The sequence below is a fragment of the Benincasa hispida genome, chromosome 9 (assembly GCF_027475165.1).
Source record: "Benincasa hispida cultivar pf3 chromosome 9, pf3_genome.v1.1, whole genome shotgun sequence".
In the NCBI taxonomy this organism is placed as follows: Eukaryota; Viridiplantae; Streptophyta; class Magnoliopsida; order Cucurbitales; family Cucurbitaceae; genus Benincasa; species Benincasa hispida.
Genome location: NC_143486.1, coordinates 12,307,334 through 12,328,048, shown reverse-complemented (window position 1 = coordinate 12,328,048; position 20,715 = coordinate 12,307,334). Strand labels below are relative to the sequence as shown.

The 20,715-nt window shown below is 34.9% G+C and overlaps 2 protein-coding genes across 8 annotated transcripts; one reads left to right on the top strand and one right to left on the bottom strand.

Annotated features, from left to right (window-relative positions):
• Positions 1-2,017: 2,017 nt before the first annotated feature.
• On the top strand, positions 2,018-11,330 carry LOC120085744 (uncharacterized). 7 transcript variants are annotated; one of them, XM_090317971.1, is made up of 15 exons: positions 2,143-2,296; positions 2,378-2,669; positions 3,286-3,379; positions 3,586-3,773; positions 4,587-4,642; positions 5,908-6,104; positions 6,465-6,540; positions 6,634-6,717; positions 6,789-6,868; positions 7,171-7,297; positions 8,214-8,273; positions 8,368-8,418; positions 8,506-8,664; positions 10,467-10,599; positions 10,684-11,330. In XM_090317971.1, the coding sequence occupies exons 5-15, from the start codon at positions 4,589-4,591 to the stop codon at positions 10,860-10,862; spliced, it is 1,200 nt and encodes a 399-aa protein (XP_090174097.1). In that variant the 5' UTR covers positions 2,143-2,296; positions 2,378-2,669; positions 3,286-3,379; positions 3,586-3,773; positions 4,587-4,588; the 3' UTR covers positions 10,863-11,330. The 7 variants fall into 7 exon arrangements, with proteins under 7 accessions (XP_038897851.1, XP_038897852.1, XP_090174097.1 ...); XM_039041920.2 differs by having other exon boundaries at positions 4,573-4,642; XM_090317970.1 differs by lacking the exon at positions 2,143-2,296 and adding an exon at positions 3,094-3,133 and having other exon boundaries at positions 2,642-2,669; positions 4,573-4,642.
• Positions 11,331-19,305: 7,975 nt separating this feature from the next.
• LOC120084478 (uncharacterized) lies at positions 19,306-20,105 on the bottom strand. The gene has a single exon (XM_039040267.2). It carries the CDS (start codon positions 20,038-20,040, stop codon positions 19,564-19,566), a length of 477 nt encoding a protein of 158 aa, XP_038896195.2. The 5' UTR covers positions 20,041-20,105; the 3' UTR covers positions 19,306-19,563.
• Positions 20,106-20,715: the final 610 nt, after the last annotated feature.

Genomic DNA, 20,715 nt, shown 5'->3' with positions numbered 1-20,715 from the left:
CATGTTCTTTGAGGATTTTACCGATGACCCTACATTCATCGATTGAAGCTTTGAAGAAGATAAGATTGTCATATGCAAAAAATAAGTGAGAGATAAATGGGCAATGTTTATTTAAACGAAAACTAGGAATAAGAAATAGGGATTCTTCCTTGCGTAGGAGAGCTCACAAGCCTTCAATACATATGAGGAAAAGATAGGGAGATAAGGGGTCCCCTTGTCGGAGGACCCTTCCACGGGAAAATTCGTGAAACGATCTGCCATGTATAAGAACAGAAAAACGGACTGATTGCACACAGTTCATGATGCTCCTGACCCATGACCAACTGGATCCACAGAGAGAAGCATGACACGAAAAAAAGGCCACTCTACCCTGTCATAGACCTTTAGAGCCACCCAACCATCTTTCCTAACTCTCTTGTTATTTATAGTGTGAATGCTCTCAAAACCTAGAATCGCATCATCAGTGATCATCCTTTGAGGAACATAAAGCAACCTGGGTTTGGGAAATAATAACCTTGAGAACTTTTTTCATGCATAATGAATGCACATTTAGCACCTTTGAATAGTATGATAGTTTAATGAATGATGTGACATGTCTTTTGAATGCACGATTTTGATTTTTAAAAAAATATATCCAAAAGAAGTTTCTATTAAAAGAGTCAAAACTTTATAAGATAAGAGACATTACTTTTGTAGTACAACAGGAGTAGATAATTCAAACTATAGATCTTTTGATGATTAACACATCCTTATGTCAATTAAGCGAGCATTTGTTTAGTTTTAGAATAATTTTCCATCATATTTTTCATGATAAACTATCATTCTAATTTCTAAATTGATTAATATAGTGTTGGATGGTTAGTTAGAAGTATTTTTTTCTCCCTTTAAAATCAATGATATAGAATGAGAATTCAAACACGCAATGATATGCTTTACTTTATTTATTTTTTTATTTTTTTTATTTCAGTTAGAGATAGAAATAAGAATCTCTAGTTTTAAATGAATGATAAAATGTCTTATTAAAGACAAATTTTCCATTAAATTTAACTTCGAACTAAAATATTTGACTAGACCTTAATTCAACTTGTATCAGTATATGCTAAAGGTGAAGAGGTTTGTGATTCAAATCCTCACTCCGAATTTGTATTAAAAACCTAAAATATTTGGATTAACAATAGAGTTAGAGAAATTTAAACTTTAAAAGTAATATCGACGTATTATGAGTTAAAATATGTTTGGATTAAAAATAGTAGATAACTTGAGAATAACTCAACTACATACCTTCTTGTTTCAAAATTTTCAAATAGAATCAAGAAACTAAAGATAACTTTTATTTTTTATGTTTCTAAATCAATAGATTAATTAGCTGAAGAGGTTTTTTTTTTTTTTTTTTTTTTTTTGTCAAAATACTGTATTTTAGAGTTTGTTCAATTTTAATCTCATACTTTCACATGTCCAATTTCAATCCATGAATTTTTAAAGAGAGATTTAAAAAAGTAAATAAACTATTTATACAAAATAACAAAATTTAATATTCTTTTATAGAAGCTGGTAAAGGATGATAGTCTATCAATGTCTCCTAGTGATAGAAACTGATAGAAATCTATAACTAATACTACGTGATAGACGTTGTAGAAGTCTATTAGTGTCTATCAGTGTTTTTTCCACTATTCCTGTAAATAATTTGATATTTTTTCTATATATAAAAATTTTCTTTCTAAAATATCTTAAATTTAATCACTTGAAATTAATTTTTAGGAATATTGATTAAATAATAATAATAAATTTTTTTTCCATAAAAATGTTAAATAGATAATAAAAATTATTGAAAAAGAGAAATTTAAATTTATTAAAAGTACATAAATTAAGATTAAATAATAAAAAATAAAAAGGCTAAAATTGAAACAAAAATCCATAAAATATTGTTTAGCAAAAATTAGTTAATAGTTAATAGAATAGTTTGTCACAACTAGGATAAAATATCAAATCAAGTTCCAAAGATCCCGCCATCTTCTTTGGAGTGACAATCAAACAGATTAATCCCAACTTTTCAGAACCTTTGAAAATGATTCCTCACCGCAAAAGCGAGTGCCAAACGAAGATCATAATCATGAAGGTCCCACGATTGACAGTTCCAATTTCAAATCAATGCCCTAAAATCAAGAATTTCAAAGCCATAAATGAAGCTTTTGTAATGAATTTATGATTTGTCGGTTTCCGATTAACATCACATCAGCAGAGCACTTCCACACGTCTCAACGTTGGCGGCGGCGGCAGCAGCAGAAGCATAATGACGGTATGATCCCTTTGTTTTTGTGACTTTGATCAAGTCTTTCATTGGATATTTTTGTCTTAAGGCCACGTTCTTGAAGATCAGAATCAGAGTATGGCTTATCGTCATTCTGTGGCGGTGCACGCATTTCAATGAATGTAACAAGTCATAAAATAGAGCAGATGAAGAAAGAGAACCAAACGAGGCGATGTTTGATGATAAATTCGAGGCTGATGCTTGTTCACACTAAATTTTTTATATCCACTTATCCAAAATTCCTGACAGAGCCTTGACCTTGGATGATGTATGTGCTTTCCTTTTGACTATAATCCATAAATGGGGCCTTCAGCTAGGAGCTAGGGCTGTCTTCCAAGGGCGTTTATACCTTGCCTCTTCTGTATGTTTCTTTCATGACTGAATTTTCGTCTATTTTGAGAAAAGCTTACTGTTCTGGCTTCTGTATATGCTTGTAATTTCCATTTTTGTTGTTAGAAATTTCTTTGTGGCGTTTGTTGAGCTGGAAACGACTATAATAGTAAAGTTTTGGGATTGGCTGATTTGATTGGGATTCGCCGTCTGTTTCTGCTCATTCAATTCTTAAAATTGATGGGTATTGATATTATAAATACTGAAATTGGATGCTCTGTTGTCGCTTGTTTGCAAGTAATTTTTAATTTAATTTCGTTTGCCGGTTTCTTCGTGGATTTAGGAATTCTCCTATATTTCTTCCGTCTGTCTTTCTCTATTGGGTCGATGGGATCGGATTTAGTTTTTAGGAGCTACGATTGGTATATTGTATAATGGTTATCTTTTTGGGACAGCAATGCGGACGTGAAAAATGATCTTCTGGGTTATTGTAAGGTTGTGCTGTAAATAAATCACAGTTGATCTTCTCCCTTTCTTTACTCGTACACTTTTTTTTTTCTTGGTTTTTAATGGGAGTTCTTGTTGGGATTGCGTCCTGTTTAGTAATTCAAGGTGTAATTTGTGACTATTTATTTCTTTTGAATCAGATATCATAGGCTGAAGGAAGGTGACATGTGAAAAAGAAACGGAAGTAAAAGAAAAGAAGACAATCTTGGGGACGGCTCCTGTGGACTATAGCAGGTTTGATGTGGCTCATGATAATGAATTCCACTTAAATTTTGAGTTAAATAAACAGTATAGCTCTTAAGAAGTCAATTTGATGATCAATTTAAAGAAAAAGGACGAACAACTTTGGTTACAAATTCTTAGAAGCGCTCTTTCAGCTAAACTGAGAATTGGTACCCATGTCTGCTGCTTTAATGAAGCTTTTGATTCGTTCTTTTCAGGAAACCAAGTTTGTTATTGTCATTACCATCATGAGTAATGATGATGAAAGCTCTGTGTCATATACTCAACCCATTGGAAGATGGTCAATATTCTGTTTTGGCTTGGGGCATATGCTCAATGACATTACTGCTGCCTGCTGGTTTACTTATCTGCTACTTTTCTTGACAGATATTGGATTATCTCCGGGGTATTTATCTCGTAACAACAACTTGATTTGATTTGCACACTGGAACTGCTGTTTTCTACTTTCTAGCTTGTACATTTTTCACGTATGTTATATGAATTAAAGTATGCTTCCGTCCTCTCTTCTATCTATTAGTGATTTAATGATGTCTTCTATCGTTCTTGTATCTCCCCCATCCTTGGTCAAGAATTTTCTCGGCAAACATTTAGGATAGAAGTTTAGCACTTCAAGAGGTTTGGGTACTTTTGACTAGGTTTTAATATCTGCATGAAGTTAAAATTAAAATTAAGTTCCCTATGCTGTCCAACATTTTTCACCCATGTGTCACCTATTTATATTTATCTAAGAAAATATTCATTGTTTTGGATCTTTTGCAGGAGTTAAATTAAAAAATAGTGGAACTAAGCAGGAACAGAACAAGCTTATGTCAATATAATAAATTCTAGATTTAAGGTCACATACAACCATCTGTGTACATTTTTTTGACGTAGGCAATTCAATGAACGAATTTATATAGTGTTGGTAAATTTGGCTGGAAAGATGGCCATGCCCATCAACCTTACATTTGCTGCTGACCGACTTTCATGATTAAGATTTTCTAAAAATTAGCAACAACACTTTGGATTCAGTTTTGCTCATTTTAGGATTGGATGATAATATCTGCTACATAATACATATGTTGTTCTTGCGTTTCGTTTTCCCCTTCCAATATTGTTTTTGTATTATGGAATTAACTTGAATTTTTATTCCATAGAGGACTTCTCTTGCTTATTTTAAATTTATCATATCATAAAAATTTTAGGAATGCTGCTACAGTTATGCTTTCGGGTCAAGTAGCTGATGGAGTAATGACAATTTTTGCTGGTGAACTGGTATGTCATTCATTATGTGTCTTAAACTTTTATGTGTACAATTGGTTGCATCATTTGAAACTTGGAGACAGTTATGTTCCATTTCTTTCGTGGGTTTCCCCTTCTCTGATGCCATCTCCATGCTCTGTTTTCCTTTTCCAAATATGCTTAACTTTGAGGATTGAGATTGTAGATTGTTTCAGCTATGATATGGGTCGAAATTTACTAACTATGCTTGATGACTGTTACTTCTTGTTTTTACTTATAATTTTAGGGTAAATTGCATGGTCCTAAGTTTAGGTTTAGTGTCTATTTGATCGAACACAACAATTTAATCCATGAGGTTTGAAAAGTAATTCTAGATGGTCTCCAAGGAAGTTGGCCGATCAAAAATTAATTGTCATGTCATCTAAGAAAATTCTTTTCCAACATTTAAAAATCGTACATTAGCAATGTTCTATCACCAAGTAACTGCCACACCATCGTTTTGTTAGGTCAACTAATGGTCAACTAACACTAGGGATCATTTAGAACTATTTTCTAAATTTCAAGGTATAGTGTGTAGCTTTTAGAACTTCAGGGATCAAATAGACACTAAACCTAAACCTCATGGATCAGACGTGTAATTTGCCCTTTATTTTTTTATTGGTTCGCTCTACTGCTTGTTTTTTATTTCAAATATTGAAGTTTCAAGTATATTGAGGATGATCATTGGTTTTCTATTGAGCTATTTGTGCTTTGTTACTACTCTAAATCATTCATTTATTACCTAAGAAGCACGGATATGGATACGATACGACACAGACATGGTGACATGTCATTTTTTTAACATTTAGGATTGACACAGCGAGGACACGTTTATTAAAACATACATTTTTTTAAACTATATATCATTTTTAAACAGGAGGGAAATTTGAAGTTAATGAGTTTATTCATTTCTTTGTATAAAAAATTAGTTTGATGCATTTCACTCTCAAATTTTATTATTTTTATCATATATGTATTGATTTAGTATATATATGAAGTGTTTGATACATGTATACTAAATGTTGGTCCTATTTTGACATTGTACAACTGTTGTCTAACACACATGCATTGCGCTAACAATTGTCTAATACGTGCAACAAGTGTCGGACTGTCCAAGTGGATACGTGCCGGACACAGACATGCTAGTCAAACTAATGTTTCCATGCTTCTTAGTTTATTACTATGTAAATCAAGTCAACAGTTTTGTCCTTTTATCACACAAAGCTTTATTAATTTTAATTTCCTTGTTTATATGATAGATAGACCGGTTCGGACATTTCAAAATATGGCATGGTGCAGGATCTGTGTTGGTGGCAGTTTCATTTTCTTCTGTTTTTGGTGGTTGCTTACCGTGCATATTTTATTCCAGAAGTTCATCAACCTTGCGAACTGTAGGCTACAGCTTTTTTGCAGCAATCTTTAATGTTGGTTGGGCTGCCACTCAGGTTTCCCATATGTACGACCCTTCTTAATTTGCCTTTTTCAATTAAAATATTTTTTACTAGAAAAAATGATGGAGAATACTAGATATCATAGTTGATTCTCTCTTTATTTTCTTGAGTTTATTACATAAAAAATCTTTCGCAGTTTTCTTGGAAATGTTTCTTTGGGTAGCATTTTTTTAAAGTTTAAGTGAACAATTTTAGTAGACGTAGGTGTCATTAAGAAGCAGCTGCTGTGCTAGTTCAGTATCTAGTTTCTATTTTCTATACCATACTTCACTTTGAAAAGTCTCGGTCCTTTCAATTTAGAAGATAACAAATAAAAAATTAAAAACAAAAAGAAAGCTCTCAGTTCTGGCACTGGTTGTGCGCAGGTCTATGGTAAATTGTATTACATTGAACTCAACTAGTAGAGTGGCATTGGCTAGCTGCCGCAATGCTTTTAATATGGTAAGACCCTAGCTTCTTATTGTTTTGATGTATCTTGTGCACTTCACTGTTTGAGTTTACTATAGATATTGTAACGGAATTCTTCTTTTGTAGGTTGCAAATCTTAGTCTGTATGCAGTGGCTTTGTTAGTGTTCAGTATCTCGAAGGCAAAATCACATGCAGATATCGAACATCAGGTACTGTAATTTTGCAAGGTTATCTTTTGAGAACTTCCTTCAATATATTGATGTTCTTTCACCTCATGCAGTACCGACTGATAGCATATATTTCAATTTTCATTGGCTGCTGCTTTGTGGTCATATTTCTAGTAGGGACCAAGGAGCCAAGGTATGCTAAAGAGCTTTAATTGATCTTCGTATATTTTTCTCCACAATCTGTTCATACCCATGTCTATAGCTAATATTGCTGTTTGTGTGAGGAATCTGCCTTTATTACTGTAGACCTATTTTCTTCAATCTACTTTTCCATGCTGGGATGAATTGATAACGTAACTTTGTTGACATTGTATTTTAGGTGAACATTTGATTAAAATAGTCACTTTGTCTACGAAGACTTCCAGCTTTATTTATATTTGTTCAAAATAATTTAGTTGGCTATTACCTATTGATTGATTCTTGGTGTACATGTAGTTTGAAGGTTGCTGTACAGGGAAATCGACATGCAAGGATCTCATGGTCATATTGGTTCAAGAAAGTTTTATATTATCAAGTTGCTCTTGCTTATGTACTTACGAGACTGATAATCAATGTTTCGCAGGTGACCAGACCAGACTATTTTTTTCCCCTCTACAGCCCTCATATTTTTCAATGAGCAAAAAGGAACAAAAAATTTAGGCTTGGCTCACTAATATATATAATGCGCTTAGAATATGTCAAATCTTTATGGTTGCTGACGTATTTGGATTGCTTCCATTTTCTATTTTGGGAAATATCAAATTTCATAATCTTAGAGAATGCACGTTTGGTGAATGAAAATCTTATAAATTTAAAAACTCAGTATTCAATTTGAACCCCATCGTTATTTTCTTCATTTTTCCTTCCATCTCCATTATTTTCTTTTTCGTTTTTTCAATGCTTGATGAGTTTATTTTAAATGCTTGATGAGTTTAAGGTTCTATATAAGTATGTGCACATTAACTCGGCTGGAATCTTAATGGGGTGGAGGAAAAGTAGAAACTAGAACATGTTATAAACTTACTTGAGAATTGTTGGCAAACCAGGTTAAACTAGTGAAAAAATTCAACCGGCACTCAAGTAGAAGGTTTATCTTTATTTTCACTTGAACCAAACCGATAGCCCTATTATATTCAACCAAAAGTAAATGCGTTGAATCATAGTGGATATATGAAAAAACCGTTCCTCGAATGCCCCCAGTTTGGATGGGTCTTTTGAGAAAGTTTCCTTTTTCGTTGTAGATTTGTTCTGCAAAGAAATTGGAAACTTCCACTAGGTCTGGTGGGTTTTCCCCAGAAATTTTATATTCACTGTGTTCAAAATGAAGTTTCAGCTGGAGTCAAATTTACTTTTTAGTAGTTGCCATTTCAAACTTGAATTTTGTTTTGGAATATGTATTTTTGTATTCATTGTTATTTCTGAATTGAAAATTTATTTTCTAAATTTGCAACTGATCACGTTAACACATGCAGCTTTTAACTACTTTTCTTATTGATCAGGCATTTCTGGCATATTATGTTATTAACGATCTGCATATGGCACAGTCAGCTACAGCTTTGGTACACCACAACCTTCCTGCCATCAAATTTCTTCAAAGTATAAAGGCTTATACTTTCAATGTGAAATTATGACACTTTCTTGTTTTTTGGTTAGGTTCCTGCAATAATCTATGTCTTCAGCTTCATCATATCTGTGATTCTCCAGGTCCCCTTTAGATGCTAAGTCTAAATTATTGATTAGAGATCAGTGCCAGTTAATATATCATGTTGACATTTTAAGTTCATATTGTAGGAGGTTGTTTGGACTGGCCAACGCCTGAAGATCTATTATTCTGCTGGAGGCATTATTTGGATGTTTTGTGGTGCAGTGATTCTCATTTTACCTTCAAGCTTGAGTGCTTTTATGTATGTCATGTCCACGCTTATTGGCGTAGCAAATGCTTTAATGATGGTATGTCTAAGTTAGGATCCCTTGTATTCATGCATATCATTTATTGCAGGAGTCTCTTTGGTCCTTGCAATATATGAAGAGGAACTTTCATACCAGCAACAATTTATTTCATTGAGGATCCAGAATAGATGATAAGCACCTGTTCATGCATATATTAAAATCCTAATTAGTCAAAAGTGGGGTAGTTCTTTTGTTCTACCAATCTCAGTAAAAGAAAAGGATGTATGCGAGATCTTTCTATGGCCTGCCCTTTTAATGGTTGAATGTAATATGTTGGAATGATAGAGTTTAAACGTGACTTTGATGTTAGGAAGTAGGGAAAGTTTTGGGTAAATATTCCAGCGGTATGAGAATTCATTATTTGGTAATGGATCCTCAGTTTAGGAAGGATTGCTGGGAAGTTTATTAAATACCTTCAGAGATGAATGAAGCATGAACCAGATTATGGAAAACATAAAGAACGAAATAAATCGGGGAAACTGTGAGTAATTCCCACGGGGGACTGTAAATTTCAAGTTGAAGATCATGAATTTAGATATTTGGGAATTGCAAAGGACACATAAGAGGATTGGATGGGGTTGAAATGGTGGGAAGTAGGGTTGGATCAGGTTGGAAGACAGTTAGAGCATTGCTTATTAGTTGAGTTTAATATGTTTTTACAGGTCAGATCTAATTTACGTGGAGCTTCAAAAATTTAGTTAGGGTTGGAAAGAGAGACCAGAGACATTGTTGCCCATATTGCGCATGGATTGGGGAAACTTCTGGAGGTAAGCAAGGTATTTCTTCACGGTGAGAGTTTGGTGAGGTGGGGTCTCACATATGGGCTTAATTGGGAAAAGAATGCCGGAGCACATGAATTGACCAGGAAGAGGGAAGGTAGGCGAAGTCCATGGACCAGAACTATTATCAGTTGAGTACTGAATAACGAGTCAAAGTTAGAGCTTGCTCTGCTAGAGAGGGAGAGAGGTTTTTTGAGACTTGAGTCCTTCTAAATGTTGTATAATGATTTCCCTATGCTTGTTTCTTGCAAGAAAAGTCCAGTGTTTTAATTTTTGAGGGGTAGGTGCTTAACCAAAGTAATGTCTCTGCTTTAGTGCCCTTAGATAATGGTCCAGATAAGTTTCTCAGATTGGAAAACTTCGATTCCTACTTGTTTGACTGTCAAGTTAAGAGGCCCAATTACACGACTTTCTACAAACTTATAGCTTCTGTTAACGGAGGAAGTGGGTTTGGTAATCTGATCTTCCATTTGAGGTCATGAGTGAAGGTAGCATTTGAGAATTTTATATAATGAGTGAGTCTAAGGTCTAATTGCATAATGTTTCATGTAAATTGAAGTTGATTTGGAAATGTGACGGTCCTCACATGTCACTGATTGACCACACCGTGGGGCAAGTTATGTTTTGGAGACGGAGGAATGACAGATAATTAGAGGTAGACTAGTTATGTTTTGAGAAAGTTTGACAAATTAAAAGAGAATGCAGTAGATAGAGTGAACATTGGGAAGGGAAAATATTCCGAAGAGTTTGAAGTTGGAAGGATGGGTAGGAGTTCTCAAAATTTTCTTGTTCACTTTGTAATATTTTCTAGTTTTTTTTATGTCAATATGATCATCAATTTGTCTCCTATCAAGATCATTTGTTAGAATCTACCCTTCTAAGTGGGATCAATGTAAATGTTGATGTGGCCAAAATATGTTTAAGATCTTGTGGGGGAAAGAAAAGGGAGATCGTGCATGAATAATATTTTCACAACCTTTTAATGATGAATCATGATGAGTTATTTTAACTTTTACTTGACAGGTGACTGGAGTGAGTATGCAAAGTGTTCTAGTTGGAAGGGATCTGAATGGTTGTGCATTTGTTTGCGGTTCATTAAGCTTCCTTGACAAAATCTTATGTGGGCTTGCGCTATACTTTCTGGAATCATTTCAAAGTGAGTTTTTCTTGCACAAACTTTTGAACTAAAAAACTTTAATGTTCAGTTCCAGTGCAATGTAATATTTCATTCCATGTGTAGGTAATACCGCGTTACATGTTTCGGAAAACACACCTCTCAATGCCACCTATGTTTCGGTTACAAGATATGGTCTAGGACTTGTGCCAGCAGTTTGTGCGTTTCTTGGAGTAGCCATTACAATTAGCATGGACCTTCGTGCCCCTTATGCCAAATACTTGACAGAGTCGCTACTGGAATAATGGTAGAACCGTTAGCCTCCAATCAGAAGATCTGTGTATAGACCAATTCCAATCCGCTATTGTCAACATCAATTCTACATTTGAAGAACAACAAAAAAGTAGCTGCAAACGAATTACGTACATGACAGAAGATCAAGTTGACGAAACTAATTGATCCAGGCACATTCCTTTCATCGCCAAAGCGACTTACTGATGTATATCACAGGTATCATTCATTTGTTCGAAAAATTACTCATCCAGTTAGTGTCAATTGCTCACTGAAAATGGATGGATTGTCTATCTGTTCGTCCCCAAGGGCTTTTCTAAGATTAGGTTTGATTCTGGTTATTGACTTTGGTTAATTTTTTACTGCCTCCAGTTGTAGAATGTTAATTTCAAGGCAACAATTTCATGAACTATTCTTCAACCAATCTCGGTTGGTTTGTATTCTAGAACACTCAGACTAGTAAGAAACAAAAATTCTCTCTCTCTCTATATTTTAATTTGCTTTGGCTCTATTTCTATGTACTTCATAGTATAGGTATTGAAAAATAGGGAAGAAGAAAGAAGACAAGATTTAACGTGGAAAATCCTAGACCAGGGAGAAAAAAACACGATAGAGAAATTTTATTAATTTTGTTATACGTTACAAAGCACCCAGACTCAGATATAAATAGCCTCAAGACAGAAACCCTAAAACTGTAGACCATGTAAAAAGACAAAAAAAGCCCTTAGGGCTAAAACAACATTTTTCAACACTCCCCCTCAAGTTGGGGCGTAGATATCAATAAAACCCAACTTGCTAACACAGGTGTCAAAATTCTGTCTTGGTAATCCTTTGGTGAGAACATCAGCAATCTGTTGACTCGAAGGAATATAAGGAATACAAATATTGTCACTATCTAATTTCTCTTTGATGAAGTGTCTGTCAATCTCCACATGTTTGGTTCTGTCGTGTTGAACAGGGTTGTTGACGATATTGATAGCAACCTTATTATCACAGTCAAGTTTCATGGGATCATGACTCTCCTGATGAAGATCAGTCAGAACCTACTTTTTCAACCATATTTCTTCACAAATTTCCAGGCTCGTAGCTCTGTATTCTGTTTCAGCACTACTTCTAGCGCCGCCGCCTTGTTTCTTACTTCGCCAGGTAACCAGATTTTCCCACACAAAGGTACAATACCTCAAAGTGGACTTTCTATCTATAACAGAACTTGTCCAATCTGAGTCTGTGTAGGCTTCAATGCATCTTTTGTCATGCATCCTGAACATCAAGCCTTTTCTAGAAGTAGACTTCAAATATCTCAGAACCCGTGTAACAGCCTCCACGTGTCTCTCATAAGGAGCCTGCATAAACTGACTAACCATACTGACTGCATATGATATATCAGGTCTGGTATGCAAAAGGTAAATCAATTTTCCCACAAGACGTTGATACCATTCCTTGTTTATAGGAACATCTCCCTGTTTGCTATTAACTTCCACAGACATATCTGTAGGTTTACACTTAGTCATTCCTGTTTCTTTCAACAAGTCTAGAGTATGCTTCTGTTGAGAAACAGAGATTCCTTCTTTTGATCTCGTTACTTCCATCTCCATCCCAAGAAAATACCTCAGACTGCCAAGATCTTTGATCTCAAATCCATCTGCCATCCTCTGTTTTAACTTGACAATCTCAGTTGTATCGTCACCTAACAAAATAATATCATCAACATAGACAATCAAAACAGCTACCTTTCATGATGTCGATCTTTTAATAAAGAAAGTAAGATCAGAGTGTCCTTGAACAAACCCATGGGACTTAACGAAAGTAGTGAATCTATCGAACCAAGCTTTCGGAGACTGTTTTAAGCCATATAAAGATTTCTTTAGTTTGCAAACTCGATTATCAAACCTTGCTTCAAAACCTGGAGGTGGGCTCATATAAACCTCTCATTCTAACTCACCATTCAAGAATGCATTCTTTACATTCAGTCGATGTAAGGGCTAGTCTTTGTTTACGGCAACTGAAAGAAGAACACGAATCGTGTTAAGCTTCACTACTGGAGAGAAGGTTTCTGAGTAATTTACTCCATATGTCTAGGTAAACCCTTTTACAACTAGCTTGGCCTTGTATCTATCAAGAGTTCCATTGGATTTGTATTTAACAGTGAACACCTACTTGCACTCGACAGTTTTATGGCCTTTAGGAAAAACAACCAGATCCCAAGTTTTATTTGTTTCAAGTGCTCGCATTTCTTCCATAATTGTAGCTCTCCATTCGGGGACTTCTATGGCCTTATGCACACTGCTTGGTATCATCATAGTATCCAGGTTGATAGTAAAGGCCTTAAATCCCAAAGATTGATTACTATAGGACAAGGAATTCTGCATAGAATGTTTGATACATGATCTAGTTACTTTCCGTAGGGAAATTGGCAGATCAAGAGTAACATCATACTCACCAAGTTTTTCTATCTGTTTATCAGTACAAGGTTAGTGGTAAAAACCACGTTCATCCTTTTGTTGCAAGTTTTCAATTTCCTGTGTATCACCTGATAATTCATTATTATCACCAATCTCAACTTCGTCAGAGTTCATCACATTGATCACATCACCTTCAACCACATCACCCCCAACACATTCATTATCATCAGGAACAGAGGTACCTTGAGTTGGTTTCGGTTCTGACTCTTAGACAACTTCCGGTGGAGCAACAGGGGGAACTATTTTCTTTCCAAGATTCTTCCTATAGTAGATTATCCAGGGCACCTGTTTCGTAGGAAGGACATGGTCATTCGTTTTAGGGATAGGCTCAGAAAGAAGGTCTATAGGAACAAAATATGTGGATGTGTTAGCCTCTTCACAAGCGGTATCCCCTTGAAGAGGACTAACGGGAAAAAAAGGGGTTTATCCTCGAGAAAAATGGTGTCCATGGTGATAAAGTACTTCCGGGAGAAAGGCTGAAAACACTTATAGCCTCGTTGATAAAGATGATATCCAACAAATACCCTTTTAGCACGAGGAGCGAACTTACTCTGGTGAGGACCATGATTATGAACAAAGATGGTACATCCAAACACCCTAAGGGGAACATTCGGGAAGAGATGAGTGGATGAGAACGACTGATTAGACCACTCAAGGGGTGTTTGGAATTTAAGCCATGGGGGGATATTTGATTGATGAGATGAGCTACAGTAAGTATAGCATCCCCCCATAGATACAAAGGTAAGGATGTAGGAACCATGAGAGATCGAGCCACCTCAATAAGGTGGCAATTTTTTCGCTCAGCCACCTCATTCTGTTGAGGAGTATAAGCACAGGAATTCTGATGGACGATATCCTTCGAAGTCAAGAACTCGCGAAAGGTCTGATTAACAAACTCCCGTCCATTGTCACTTCGAAGAATGGAGATTTTAGCATTAAAATAAGTTTCGATGATAGTGTAAAACTGTTGGAACACAGAAGACACTTTAGATTTGTCAGTAAGGAAAAACACCCATGTAAGACGGGTGTGATTGTCAATAAACAACTGTTTACCGGATATAGTCGTGACGTTAGACAGACATCACTATGTATCAAATGGAAGGGTTGGGAAGGTTGAGAAGTAAAAGAAACCCTAGGCTATTTTGCACAAATATAGACATCACAAGATAAAGAAGAAACGTTCACATTTCGAAATAAATGGGGAAACAAATATTTCATATATTGAAAGCTTGGATGTCCAAGATGAAAGTGTCATAATAAATAATCGGTTTCAGAAACAGTAAAAGAAGATAACGAGCTAGTCCTAGACAAACTCCTAGAGGGAGTATCATTGGAAAGGAAATGGAGCCCTTTACCATGTCGGGAAGTGCCAATCGTTGTCTCCGAGTTGAGGTCCTAAAACTAAACATCATCCGGTGAGAAAACAACTCTGCAGTTTAAATCTCTGATTATTTTACTTATATATAGCAAATTGTACAGAATCTTCGGCACATGAAAAATATTCTGTAAAATCAATCCTTGAAACGGAGACAAGTGACTTTTTCTGGCAACGGGAGTAAAGGATCCATTTGCAATTTGAATTCTCTCATTTCCAACTCTTGGATAATAGGAGATGAATTGATCAGATGATCCAGTTAAGTGATCGGTCGTTCCTGAGTTAAGTATTCAGGATTCATTTCCCTCAATAAAGAAACTAAAGGACTAATTGGACAATATTGCCGATCCCTACCGTACCTGAATCAGTAGAATCAGTCACCTGAGAAGCAGCATCAACAGTTTCACTTACGAGAGCTCGGCTGAATTTAGACTTGTCATTCAAAAGGCGATGTTTGCCATTTGGTGGTCGATCGTGTAATTTCTAGCATTGGTCCTTTGTGTGCCATGATTTTTTGCAATGCTCACATATAGAAGGAAATTTTCCGTTCTGCTTGTCACTCTCAGATCCAAAGGACTTTACCCCAAAAGCAGTAGAGTCCATAGTGAAAGCATCAAATCTATTCATAGCGCTTGTCCTATCCTCCTTTAACCAGACTTCAGAGCACACCTCCATAAGGGATGACATCGGTCTTTGTCCCAGAATCCGACTCCGGACAGTGTCAAATCTTGAGTTCAAGTAAGCTAGGAAATCATAGACATGGTCAGCTTCCTCATCTTTGAATAATGGACTCTATCAACCAAGCAATTCCAGACAACTTCACGATACAAGCCCATCTCTTGCCATAATGGAGACTATTTATTGAAGTAGGACGGCACGTTCATTGTCTCTTGCTTGCACTCATAGACTTGTTTCCGCAATGTATAAAGTTGTGAAGCGTTTTTCCTTTTCGAATACAATTTTTGGACAACCTCCCAAATATCCCAAGCAGAAGCTGAATAGAGCAGAGACTTTCCAATCTGTGGTTCCATGTTGTTTATCAGAATTGAGTGGATGAGGGAATCCTCCCCCTTCCATATACGCTCCTAAGGGTCCCCAGGGTCCGGTCTCGATATCTCCTCAGTCAGATACCCAAACTTATGTCGTCTCTCGAGGACCATTTTAACAGATTGAGACCATGAGAAATAATTCTGGCTGTTTAGTTTCTCTTCGATGGTTATTCCTGCAGAGTTTCCCACAGAACCAGACAAAATATTCGCACTAGGTAAAGTAAAGTAAGCATTTACTGGATTTTTCGAATATAACGGAAAGCCAAAAGACAAATTTGGATGAGAATTTGCTTGATGATTTGTCGTGGTCCTAAAGATTGTCCCGAGTGCTGAAATCTGTTGCTGCCAACTTGCTAATTGTTGTTGGATTGCAACGGGCCCGCCATAACCAACTGACTCGACTTGAGGGGAATTAAACAGAGTGGGCATGGGATGCATCTACCCATAGGTGCCTGAAAAAGATATCTCAGCAAATATGGAAGAAGCAACGACCGAAGAAACGATAGGTGACTGTGAATAAGGCTGGACCGGTGAACTGGACTGTGGCGCGGCTGGGTAAACCGAAAGGAACGACACCGAACCCAAGAAACCATTGCGAATCGTTGCAGAGCTGGTGGCTGGACCAGATGCAAACTCAGTCGTGGCTCCTCTTAGCGTCGGCGTGGTTTGGTCAATCGGCTGAGAAGAAGAGGGATGCCTGATCGGTTGGAGTGGCTGGAATTGCTAGAACGACTACGTGGCTGAAGGTGCGATCATCTGGAACTACTACACGACTGATGATGGACAAGGGAGAAAAGTTGTTTATGCTCCGAACGACTGGACGACAGGGTTGTTTCCGGTCTGCTGTTGAATCTGCATCGGCCTGAGAATAGACCAGAGGTATCAATCGACAGCGGCCTTAATTTTAGCATTATGTGATTTTTCTGCCAGAGTCCCATCACTGGTTAACAAATGAATTTCTTCTATTCTAGATAGGATTTTATCACCTTGCTCTGATACCATATTGAAAAATAGGGAAGAAGAAAGAAGACAAGATTTAACGTAGAAAACCCTAAATCAGGGAGAAAAAAACCACGATAGAGAAATTTTATTAATTTTGTTACACTTTACAAAACACCCAAACTCAAATATAAATAGCCTCAAAACAGGAACCCTAAAATTGTAGACACCATATAAAAAGACAAAAAAGTCCTTAGACTAAAACAACAATTTTCAACCATTCGTATATTGCTAACATTGATTTGATGACCCAGTGGAAAGAACTTTGTCAAAGTTTGATGGACTAGCTTTATATATTTGATTATGTTCAAGTGGATGAAGGGTAAAATAAATGTAGTTATGTTCTTATCAGTCCCATGTCTAGGGTACAAGTGGGGTCATTGAGAATGGAATTTTGGTTCTCTTTTATAAAGGCTATGGGATAAGGATTCCAGTACATGAAATTCATTTCATAACATTTGTTGATGCACTTTTCAACAAATCACTGATCACTGTCAGGTTGTCATCTACCTTATTATTCAATCAGGTTGCTAGTTCTTGTCAGCATTATTTGGGAGATCTGGGAATATAACCCTTCCTGTCAAGTATCATCAAATAAATGCATCAATAGTTTGGTTTTATTATCATTTACTCTCTCTCCCTCTCTAAAAGCGTTTTTTTAATTATTTTTTATTTTTTATTTTTTTTAATATCTGTGAGTGTTTGGATTAATTTATATGCAATCTCACGAGATAACTCGTCTGACCTATAACATTTGGGCGTCAAGGATATTGGATATTAAATCTTTAGATTGAATTCATAACTTCTTAGTCTCTTATCAAAGGAATATTCTTTTATTTATCATTAGGTCAATCCACAACAGTTTCTCTCTCTAAAAGCTAGTGGACTTTTGTGGCTGTATCATTTAAAAGCACAATAAATACAAGTATCTCCCTTCTTTTACATTTTAAAAATGGAGTAGCTTCTTATTTTTTTCTTTAAAAAAAAATTAATATGAAAAGCTTCTTTTTATATTTTAAAAATCGAGAAACTTCTTTTCTTCGTTGTTTATCACTTTGAAATTTGTGAGGTGAACTTTTGATTTCTTGGTTGAAGATATGTATTTTTAACTAGTTGAACTATGTTTAAATACAAATTGGTCGAGGGTAGTTTAGGTGGAAATTTGAAATTCTGACTTTTTGGTTAGAGGTATATAATCTAACTCAGGATTAAATTGGCTATCAAGTTCGTGTGTTTAACAATTAATGAAATAGCAAGCATCAATTAATTGTTTTATTTACTTGGATTTAATGTTACTTAACAAAATAGGGTAATTGTATTAAATGGTAAAATTATAGAAAATATTTTCAAGTATAGCAAGATATCATTGTCTATTGGTGGTATACTGCGATAGACATTTATCTCTGACATTGACACTGATAGGTTTCTATTGTAGTTTATCACGTTTTATCACCAATAGATGGTGAAATTTTTTTATATCTGTATAAAAGTTTGACTTATTTTTTTTCATTTGAAAATAGTCTGTCAAAATATTATTCAATAATTTATTAAATTAAGGTATAATCAATTAGATATTGGTTCAGAAAAAAGAAAAAAAAAAGATAATTAATTGTATGGCTTTATGAACATAATTCATTGGACAAAGATTTAAATCCGCGATATCTGTATGGTATTTTATTTGTATGATTAAAACAATTGTTTGCCAAAACGAGTGTATTTTGTTCGATCAATAGGTCAAAGTTTAAAATTTTCTGTCTATATTGAACTCAACAAAATAAGTGTCATTCAATTCCATAAAATAACTGCTATTCAATAGTTAAATTGGATTAAATTAATATCACATTTACCAAATTATAATAAAAATAGATGTAATTAAAATGAAATTTTATTAATGGATGAATCATAGTAATCTTGAACTATAAACTTAATTAGATTGATTTTGACCGTATCTACCTAGAATTATGAATTTGTCACATTTATTGTTAACGTTATGACAACAGGTGACGGTGAAGGTCATGCGTTTCACTTAATTTTTAATTAAAAGTTGATTGAACACCCTCAACTCCTCAATTAAATTATAATATTTGATTACAAATTTTAAAGTGGGGTTTGTAATTTATTACGATTACGAAACGCAGGTAAATAACGACAGTTGAAGCCTACTTTTTATATTACTAGTATTGATGAATTACTTTTCATATTGGATAAACATAGTCTAAATGAATGAGAAATATAAGATCAAAAGTTGAATTCCAACACCATAATAGAGCAAATATTAAACTCATAAAAGTTAAAAGAGAATGATGGAGCAAATATTAAATTTATATATTTTCTACAAATCAATGAAAAAATAAACAATTTCTTATTGTATATACAATATAATATCCATGGCCGTAATATAAACAATAAAGATCTATAAAGGCCATATTGATATATATCATTATCAATACAAAAACATTACTCATTGAATAACACACCAATTACCACATGAATCGATCCTCCCTCAATGTCATGATTAAACTCTTATACACACACATAAAGATTATAAATACATATTAAAGAATAATTAAAATGACGGAAGGATCCCCAAGTTTTTCAATTTACCACAATAAGAAAGCATTAATACAATATACTTCCAAAGATTTATACAACATAGATATACATACATACACACATATATATGGTTTCATATACAATCTTTTCAGAAATTTAATCCTCTTCTTCTATGAAGTATTGAAATTAAACAAGAAAGAAAACAAATACTCCATTTTCACCAACCTCTGCAAAATGATGAAGTTTTGATGAATATTTTTCTCTTCATTGTCAATTATTAGAGAAAAGGCTTTTTTCTAATTGGCTTCTTCATCAGCTGGTGTTGATCACCACCACCTTTGATCAAATTTCTCAAAAATTTTCCAACCACTTTTTTCAGCTTCACTCCTTGTAATCCATCTTGATGTTGTTTCTTCACAATTTGAAGATTGTTGATCTCTTCTTTACTAAAGTGTTGACCGAGCGAGTTCCTTCCTCGGTTGCCCTCGTCTGACCTCGTTTCCTCCTTCCCTTCGCCATTGATGAGTTGTTCTAAGCTTTTACGATCGTTCTCGATCTCGAACCCTTTCGTTGCAGGGCTCTCGAATCGATCTCCTTCACCGATGACATTAAGATCGTCATTGTTCAGTGCAAGATTTTGAAGTTCATCTTGGATTTTGGCTGGCTTTCTTGTTCTCTTTGACATGGAGATATCATAATGGTGTTTATGAGATATGCTTTCACTCCCCATTTGCTTCACAAAGGGAAAGGCCATTGGCCATGTGTTACATGCCCTTCTATATAATATATATATATTTTTCAAAAAATAAATAAAAGTATTTTTTCTTGTGAAAAGGAGAGAGGAAAAAGAATTGTGAAGATTGCTTAGTAAACAATGAAGGTGGTAGTTTTAAAGGCATTTCAAAAAGGTGCAAAGTCTTTTTTTTATTTAGATTGTTTGTTCTTTACAAGTGAGAGAAAAAGGGTCACAAATCTGCTGCATAATGGAAAAAGGCTTGTGGGTTGGTGTTGTTTTTTAAGTATTACCAAACATCTCTTTTCATTCAAATGAATGAGTAATGATGTTGCCCTTTGCTTGGATCAAGAGGATGTGTGCTTAATTTCTTCTTCAATTGGGTTTTCTTATTCTCTATTTTGTTAATTATTTGATATTTTAGGTTAAAAATTAAGCTTATAAATACTACTTTTTGCTCGTAAATTTTTATGTTTTACTTTTTTGTTGGTGTGTTTTGAAAAACTTGCAACTCTTTTCACTAAACTATTACACAAAGATGCGTTCTAGTGGACTGAAGAAGTGACTTTGGCCTTTAAAAACTAAAACAAACTATGGTGATACTTATATTGACTTTAACAAATGTAACCTTTATCATTGAAATTGATGTGTTTGTCCAAAGCTAAATATGGGAAAATTTGTACGGATGACCTAATT

Coding starts and splice junctions, on each gene's coding strand:
- LOC120085744 (XM_039041923.2), top strand. CDS start 3,616: ATGAGTAATGATGATGAAAGCTCTGTGTCATATACTCAACCCATTGGA. Junction 4,643..5,907: donor CAATTTTTGCTGGTGAACTG/GTATGTCATTCA, acceptor TTTATATGATAG/ATAGACCGGTTCGGACATTT. Junction 8,419..8,505: donor TCATATCTGTGATTCTCCAG/GTCCCCTTTAGA, acceptor TTCATATTGTAG/GAGGTTGTTTGGACTGGCCA.
- LOC120084478 (XM_039040267.2), bottom strand. CDS start 20,040: ATGGCCTTTCCCTTTGTGAAGCAAATGGGGAGTGAAAGCATATCTCAT.